At 33.0% G+C, this 9,729-nt stretch overlaps 1 protein-coding gene across 1 annotated transcript; it reads left to right on the top strand.

Annotated features, from left to right (window-relative positions):
* Positions 1–1,174: 1,174 nt before the first annotated feature.
* Positions 1,175–2,326, top strand: LOC139854030 (F-box/kelch-repeat protein At3g23880-like). The gene has a single exon (XM_071843358.1). It carries the CDS (start codon positions 1,175–1,177, stop codon positions 2,324–2,326), a length of 1,152 nt encoding a protein of 383 aa, XP_071699459.1.
* Positions 2,327–9,729: the final 7,403 nt, after the last annotated feature.

Here is a 9,729-nt window from a genome sequence, read left to right as displayed (position 1 = left end):
CTTTCGACGACATGTTGACGTAGGGATGATGTGAAGTTCCGTCTGTCTTTCTAAAGAAGCATGTTTGGGCTTGGTGTTGGGTCATATTTTTCTATATAATATTAGGCATACCGCATGCCTTCAGATGCCTTTTTTTCTTCGAAAGATTGTAAACAGTGACGGAAGATTGTAAGGGTAGGGGGTGTCATGGTCCCCCAAAAAGTTTTGTCCTTACTAGCAATTTGTATAGATTTATGGACTAAATATGTTAAAATTCAATCTTGGCCTCATCAAATTAATATTTGAATGTCTAGCATCAAGGTTGGAGAATTCGGATCTCGGGGAGATCTCGTTTGGACTTTTTTAGAGAGATCTCGGCATCTCGGAATAATCCCGGGGAGATTTCGGACGTTGACTTACGTCGACTTTAAGTTTTTTTAATAAAAATATACATAAATATATGTATATTTATATACGTTTTTACGATATTTTACAAAAATACCCGAGAAATGATCGAGAAAATCTTAAAAATTACGAATTTTACAAGAAAATCTTACAAATTAGCAAGAAAATCCGAGAAGTCGTGGGTTTGACTAGCTAAGTTTGACCCCGTCGAAAAATCTCGGGAAATGAACATCTCGTCTCGGTTGTCTTCTAAAAACGAGATCTCCGATCTCGGGAGATTTACAACTCAGCATAGAGTTTATCATTGTTATCAAATTAAGAGAATAATTTTTGATTGAGTTTTCTTGGACCACTCATTACAAGTGTTCAAGCTTCGTCACTGATCGTTGTAGTCCAGTTACGTTTATTGGTATTTTGGGTCAGTTGGCTCACCCATAGTTACTAGTTACGGAGTATATCTCGAGCGGAACTGGGAACCGGGAAGATTTGGTGGTATCGTTCGGTTCGGAACTGGGAAGAATTGGTGGGAAATTAAGAGGAGGTACGTTTACTACATAATTTTGTCCTATATTTTTCATGTTAGGGTTTATTTGAATTTGAATTGAATGATGTGTGAAGGCCGTTATGTTACTAGTTAATTACCTAATTAATTATATTATTATTGTTAGGGTTAGGGTTATAAACTACAGTAATTGTGCTATCAGACTGAGTTTAGTTGTTTGAAACTATGATGACTTCATCCTTCAAGAATTCGAGTTTAGCAGCTGCGACTAACAACGAGGCTATGGTGATGAATTACCCTCCTGACGATGTTTTGTGTAACAACATCTTCATAAGGTTACCTGCAAAACAATTAGCTCTATTGAGATCCCTTTCTAAAACCTGGAATCTTGTTCTATCCGACTCTTCTTTTGTTGAATCTCATCTTCATCATTCAATGCACAACAACAAATACAAATACGACGGCAATCAGACTGATATTATCGCCTTCTACTTTGCATTCCGTGATAACAGTATATCTACATATTTCACACTAAGCGCCTCTCGATCCTCTTATCAGGAACACTGCAATCATATAAAACTCCCATCATCTGGATTAAATTATGCTATTGGTTCTGTTAACGGCTTAATATGCTTTTATAACCACCGTTATGTTCACCTTTGGAACCCTTCTCTCTCTACAGCCTTAATACCTATCTGTGATAGTATTTCCGAAAGTCACTTGGTATGTCCTGATTTCAGAATCGGGTATGATCCCAAAACTGACGATTACAAGGTTGTCATCCTTAGATACTATTATAAGAGGAAACCACAACAAATGATTGAGGAATGGCTTCCCGTAAAAGTATATAGTGTTAGAAAGGGTTGTTGGGAATCGGTTAACGGAAAGTTTCCATCCCACATTATAAAACCCAATGGAAAAAAAGTTCTTCGAGATGGATATGATGGCCGTGTTCATTGGCTTTGCGATGTAGATGATCCCAACGACAAGAATATTAAAGAAACAATAGTGGCATTTGACTTGAGTCTTGAAACTTTCAGTGAGATTTCACTTCCACCAGATTTTGTCAAGTGTACATGTAAGAGGACTAATGTTTTGGGGGTTTTGTTTGAAAAGCTTTGTGTGATGTCATGCATTGATGGGGGTGATTGTGAGGTGTGGGTAATGGAAGAGTATGGGGTGGCTACTTCATGGGTCAAACGTGTACTTTCAAGCTTGTCTAATCGTGATCCCGATCTAGTTGGATTCTCATTACGTGGCGACCTCCTAATTAGAAGTTATCGCCATGGTCTAGCTTTGTACGATCCAAACGCTGACCAAATTAAGTTACTCAATACGCGTAGGGTTCATGAAAGAATTGGTTATAGCGCTTTTTTTGACTACGTTGACAGTCTCGTTTGGTTAAGTGTGTCAGCAAGCAGATTGAAAATTGAAAACTGAGTAATAGTTGGAAGGTGAATTATCAGTAAGATCAGAGAAAGTTTAATCTTTATTTATATGATATGTTTTGTAGTTTTTACTTGGTTCAAACAAGAATTCATGGTTGATAATCTTGTTTGATTATCTTTTGTGAAGTATATACCATGTATGTTGATGTTGATGTTGATATTCTGGTATTAATGTTAACATGCATTTTTCTCTTGTTATTAATATATGTATATGTAATGAACTACTAAGTTGATACTTGATAGTGATGCCCGTAGTTACTTGTGTGCTTAGTTTTTTGTTTTCTATGATTTACGCTATAATCCCTTTACTGAAAAAAGATAGTTCTCATGTAGATATATATACGAAGCCTCGAAGGGTAAAGAGTTTAAATAATAATCGGCCATGCATATAATCGGGCATGCATAACAACACATGAGGGAGACGTTAGCAGCACGCTAAAATGTTATCATGTGGGATTTTGTAAACGGATTGTTCTGGCACTACTCAATAAACATTCATGTTCATGGTACTAACATGTTATAATCGTAACGGTACATTGCATTTCATAGTGAGGATTGGGGTGCTTTGCATATTGTTAGGAACTGGTGGCAGAATTTTATTTTGTTTGTTTGTTAAAACAACCATATATGTTGATGCTTCTGGAGCATTTTTGGTTTACTAGGAGGAATCCCCTCTGAACTTTTAACAAATTGGACTATTTATGCCAACAAGGTTTAGCCTAATAATAAACTCATTTTGCACCCCAAAGTTTTTCCTTAATAAAACCAAAAATTTAAAACTCAACCTTATTGTAATTGTAATAGATGAAGATGATTTATATTCAGGTTGCTGCATTGTCAACTCTCATTCTCATCATTTTTATAAACATCGTCTTTGGGATTATTCTTCCACACGCAAATAACTATCCACATATTAGAGGATTTCTCACAACACAAATAACTATGCACATATTAGATGATTTTTCACCGGATTTTGCTTGGGTTTGTCACTTTAATTCGTACAAAGTTTAAATGGTACTTTTCATTGTTTTTGTAGTTGCTCTGTGTTTAGGGTAAGTTCATATATTCATCTAGTTTGGTTAGCTTGTTTTTCACAATTTTTTGCTTTATACTAGTGTTTGGACATCAAGTTGTGTATTTATGTTGATTAGTTCACTTAATCGTAGATTTTCAGTTGGTTTGATTTTGTTATCTCACGGGGTTGATGGAAACCACTATTGTTGTTGGTGCCATTATTTGACTTGTATTCCTACTTTTTTATGAAGTTGTGATTCACATTGTAAGGTATGAGTTCTAAGATTTATTTTGGGTTTATTTTGACACCTTCTCTTTTATGGTAACCAACACATATTAGACTGAGCATTTATTTAGTATATATGGCATATATGCTATTTTTTGCAGTTAGACAAGCAAGTGAATATGACATGTGTAGACGGTCCGGTTCATATACACTTGTAAACACTAATGGCATCACTGACATACATAGCTTTTTTTATTTATCTAAAATTTTGTTAGTTTGTTTGGTCAGCTCCATGAAGTGCGCAATCCAAACACCGTAGTGTATATCAAATTAGGTAGAGAATTGTAAACTTAAGTTGCATCCCCGATTGTAGGAAGTCATTAAACTATGTATTATTCAAGTATGTAGGTTGAAAATTGAGCTATGGGGTATTAACCTATGCATAGGTGATGCAGCCACTCATTAACCTTTGTAGGTAGAAAACTGAGCAAACACAACCTGACTCCAAAAGTTTCCTGTATTAAGCTATCTGTCTACGTACTTCGGGGATCAGATATTCACGTTGTTGTCTAACAGAATAAGACCTACATCAATCATGCATTAAAGCATTATACTTTTCTTTCATTAATTGATTCTAACTACTTTTTTGACACTCAAATTAGGAGAAAAATGATCCCAAAACTGAAAATTGTATAGTTACTGTACTCTACCCACAAAATACCAATGAAAGCCACCAAATTAGAGTCCCAATCATACCCCCAAACCTAAGGGTTTCATATGTTAAGTTACTGTACTCCAGAGTCCAGATTATCAAATTCTAGTAGAAACTGTTGTCTTCAAGTTTGTTTTCATCGTCCGTGTAATCTCCATTGGTTATGAAGAAATTCAACACGGTCTTGCAAGGTTGCGTTTCTGTTCTCCTTGTTGTGCCATAACTCAAAAACACATGATATCTACCACTGGGGTTGTACTTATTCAATTCATTCACATCAGTCACAACATTATATCTTTCTCCATAACGTTCAGCCTTTAACCTTACTTATCATTTCTTAGTAATAAATTAAATGAGATCATCTTTAGACTAGTTATACCTATATTTAATTGTGGCAAATGGTGTCACCATTTGATTGGTTGACACCATGTGTTAATAGTAACTCTCTTTTTTTTTTTTTCAAAACATGATTACCCCTCAAACCATCAACCCAATACCACCCGGATCCCCTGACCCGCTCCACCAACCCGACCCGAATACCAGCTACTGTAGCTACAGTACCTTTTTTTTCCGAAACCAACCCGCAGCGAAAGTGCGGGCCAAAAAACTAGTGTTTTTTAATAGCGGTTTTGGGATCATCCAAGGGGACTAAACCACCCACGCGTTCATCTCCCGCAGTTGCATAATCCGCCCCCAACTGCTGCTCAGGAGGAAACCCGACCCAATCTGAGGGCATGGGCGATAAAACCCCCCCTCCCCTAATGCCCTGCAACGCGATGTGCGAAAGACACCATTAGGTGGAATTCAAGGGTTAAGGGGCAACCTTCGGTGCAATGCTGCACCCTACGGGAGTCGAACTCCTGACTTCTTGCTAAAAGATGCAAGCAACTACCACGTGAGCAGTGAGCTACAACACGAGGTTCTTTAGAGTAGTGTTACCACTGAATTAGAAAAAAAAAAAAAAAAAAAAAAAAAAAAAAAAAAAAACTGTCAGGCACAACGTTATAGCCTCACAAGTCACAACAATATGAATGTGTCATTTTTGAGATATGTTCAAATGGCGAATAAAAGTTTGGTATTAGTCACTCTTGATCATCTCAACTGCTGCTGATGATCTATGTTATGTACTTGGTCAATTGTTAAAATGAATAATATTATTACTACCTTTTATACTTGCTCAGGTACCAACATCGTAAAAAAATTTTAATTAAAATAAATGTTAGTAATTAGGGAATAAAAAAGAAGCTGGAAAAAATTATAATTTATCAGATATTTGAACATCTAATTGTTAGAAATATGTTCTCGGGTTGGCTACGGTTCGATCGTGGTTTGACCGTGGTACATATATTCCGAAGATATGCCCATGACATTAAATAATAAAAGTCCATTTATCCTATTCGGTCACACATAAAGGCCAATCGTAAATTGTTTGATATACTTTCTAATCGGAAATTAATTTATTAATCATTAGTTAATGATTTAATAAATTAAGTAAGTTTTTTTTATGTGTGTACATATACTTACAAATCTAAATATATAAGATTTGATTTGATATAAATAAGATTTGATTTGATTTGTAAATCTTATTTTATATAAAGATTTGTACTATAATCATATTTTATATAATATATAAGATTTGATTTGATTTGTAAATCTTATTTTATATAAAGATTTGTACTATAATCATATTTTATATAATATATAAGATTTGATTTGATATAAATAAGATTTGATTTGATTTGTAAATCTTATTTTATATAAAGATTTGATTTTGCAAATCTTTTAAAATCTTTCCAAATCTTTATATTTGTATTATATGTATCAATTTTATTCTATATAATACCAAGTCTTGGTATTGAAAATATATATGTAACTTGAGATACAAAAACACACATACAAAATGCTATTTCTCTTTCTCATTTTCAAGTAACCAAAATACTTGAGATCTATAATTGTGTTCGGGTTTTGGTGGAAATAAGGAAAAGAAAAGATCCGTTAAGTAGAAGGTATAGATCGAAGCAAGGTTGAAACTTTGGGTGTCTACCGTTTAGAGGAACTCTTCTTTGGGTTTTCAAATTCGATCTTCAAAATGGCTACAAAGGTTGTATTCTAATCTTCTCTTGTTCAGTTTCGTTAATTTGTTTTGTTTACTAAAGTTTTGTACAATGATCCGTGGAAGAGTATGATTTTGTAAAGTTTTAAAAATGCTTCCGCTCGCTTTGAATTTGTATCATACTCCAACAGTGGTATCCGAGCCATCTTGTACAAGTTTTAGCAAACTTTTCTTATGATATTTAGTTTTGATGGATGCGTTGTGCATGATTCTTGGAGATGATCATGCATAACAAACATGCAAAACAAGTATCATGATTTATGTTTTATGTTTCCTAAATACTAATTTGAATCTTGGATTTTGGCAAAATGTAAAATGGGTTAAATTCATTTTTTTCATTTAAGAAATTTTTTTCAGCCTGGACAGTCCGTATTTGATGGACTGTTTCGGGGCTTTAAACTCAATATTATTGTATGAGACCAATTGCATTTGAAAGCTAACTGAAAGAACTTAAATTTGAAAAAAAAAATTATCGAAAACGGATTAGAAATGTGTAAGATATGACCATTTAAAGTTACATATATGAATCTGCCAAAATCCGAAAATTTTAATGGTAACTTGCATGTTGACTATTAAAGATTCAATGTTTAGGAAAATAAAGTACATGAATTCTTTTCATGTTTTACATGAAATGAGAAAATTAAAATTATTAATTTTTGACTTTATGCTTTGGTAAAGTGAATAAATCTCCAACATGTTTTGATTCACTTAATATGTTTATTTGGATGGTTTTGGCATGAAAACCATACTTACAAAATATGAAGTGGGTTTACATACATATGTTATGTAAACAAGGATTGAATATTATAAGTGCCATTAAGTGTTGTTTAAATCAATCCTTATCGAAACATGTTATATGAAAATGGACGGTTGGCACTCCATTTGTTATGTATGTGATTGTTATATGAAATCGGTAGTATTTGCCTCAATAAGACCCTTGTGTGGATGTTTGGTTGTATGATTTAATTTATTATTTATTCGGGATGAATGTAATAATTTATTAAACGACTTGCATGTCGTCTTTCTATTTATATTGTATTTGTAATAGTATAGAAAATAGAATAGTTATTTTGTAAGATAATGCAACCAAGATTGAAATCAAGAAGACGATGTTCACAAGGCGGCCCTTCCGAGCATATAATGGAGATGGCGGTTTTAGTGGGAGTCAATTCTCACACAAGGTTATGTCCCTAGTTGACCATGTTTTTCCGTGTGTTGGCTCACCGGAAAAACGCATAGGACTCGAGGCATACTACCGATAATTGTGTGTCATGATTATTATTGTTTTATTATTTGTCTATGCCATGCTAGCTAGAAAATGTTTTAAAAAAAACAAAAGGGACAATAATCATATAAAACGGTTTGGTTAAAATTAGTTTAACAAACGCAACACGCAATACATAATTAGCAAATGTTTTAAAATGGTGTAAACTACTTTTGCTAAAAGAAAACAAAAACCCGTTTTAAATGTAAACTTTACGCTATCCATGAGTAGTACACACATCCGAACCTTCTACCTGTTAGAGTTCGCGATACCCGAGAGTCTTGGGCCGGACTTTAATTGGGTGTTGGGAAGGGTGAGGTGAATTTCGCGATACCCGAGAGTCTTGGGCCGGATTTCACGTGTATCTAACTGTGACGACCCGAAAATTTTCGACCAAATTTAAACTTTAATCTTTATATTATTCCGACACGATAAGCAAAGTTTGTTAAGTTAAATCTCAAGAATTTTAAACAGTGTTCATACATTCATTATAACCTCGACCAAATTCTGACGATTCACGAACCGTTATATATAAATAGATATGTATATGTATATATATATATTATAACTTGAGAATATTAATAAAGTATTAAACGTATAATACTTTACCCGAACGTATTTGTTTCAATATGATTTTTGACGAAATTAAAAAATATATATTAAATGATTGAATTATCAGAAACATTGAATTATGATTACAAGTCTCTATTGAGAGGTCCACTATGATTTGAGAAAATCTATTCCTCTTAACGATATTCAGAATAATTTGTAAAGCTATTTATAAATAAAAACATAAAGTGTCATTTACGAAAGTTAGACAAAAGTTAGTGAAGAATTGGTTTCCATAATATTCTATTAATCTATTTTCAAACGTACAAAGACGTTTTCAATTTAAAAAGAACTTTATTATTAAAACGTATATAACTTTTATAAATATCTAGAATCACTTTTGACAACTCATTACTTAACCAGTATGATAAAGATAACGATATTTATATTTTATTTTATTAAATATATATAACGATTTAAATTAATATTATATATATTTATACGCGTATTATACATACATAGTTTTTATACTTTTACTATACTTTAACTTTACCTTTACTTTACTTTTACTTTACTTTAACTTTAATAATTCATACTTTAATAATCCACTTTAATAATTCATACTTTAATAATTCACTTTAATAATTCACTTTAATAATTCATACTTTAATAATTCACTTTAATAATTCATACTTTAATAATTCAAAAATCTATTATAAATAGAATTCAATAGGTTTCATTTTTTCATAGAAACTAGAAAATATATTTCTCTAAACTCTCTCAATCGAATTACATATATATATTTTCTTTGTAGATATTATTAGTATACATAAAATACAACGACAGAGTTATACTCAGACGATTTCAAAATAAGTTTTCAAACGGGATAGAGCTAAGGAAATTATGGGTTATAGCTATGGAGGTTATGGGTATTAATCGAGGGTATTGTTCGTGAGGTCAACCTAACGTTTATCATTTTCGTTGCGTCTACGTACTTTCCTGCAATATTGAATCACAATATTGATACGTTCGTGAATCCGAGACAAACCCTGCACTTGTTCAGTGCCGTCATATACATAATTGCTACGAAATACAGTATTGTGAGTTTCATTTGCTCCCTTTTTAATGCTTTTGCAATATATATTTTTGGGCTGAGAATACATGCGCTGTTTTATAAATGTTTTACGAAGTAGGCACAAGTACTAAAACTAATTCTATGTGGGTTTAAACCAGAAATATATCCTTAGCTTGGTAACATTAAACTACTTGTCTATGTACGGTAGGCGCGAATCCTAAAGATAGATCTATTGGGCCTGACAAACCCCATCCTGACTATGGGATGCTTTAGTACTTCGAGGTTATTTTAAACACACCTGATCTGGTGTACTTCAGAGGGTAAAACATGAATGTCAAGGCTTGTTACCGGGTGCCTACAACTTATAGAATACTTTTAAACACTTGCGAGTGTATGGATATTTATGGAAACTGAAATCTTGTGGTCTATTACTATTACGGAA

This window comes from Rutidosis leptorrhynchoides, chromosome 6 (assembly GCF_046630445.1).
Source record: "Rutidosis leptorrhynchoides isolate AG116_Rl617_1_P2 chromosome 6, CSIRO_AGI_Rlap_v1, whole genome shotgun sequence".
NCBI classification, from domain to species: Eukaryota; Viridiplantae; Streptophyta; class Magnoliopsida; order Asterales; family Asteraceae; genus Rutidosis; species Rutidosis leptorrhynchoides.
This window is presented reverse-complemented; position numbering and strand designations above follow the sequence as displayed.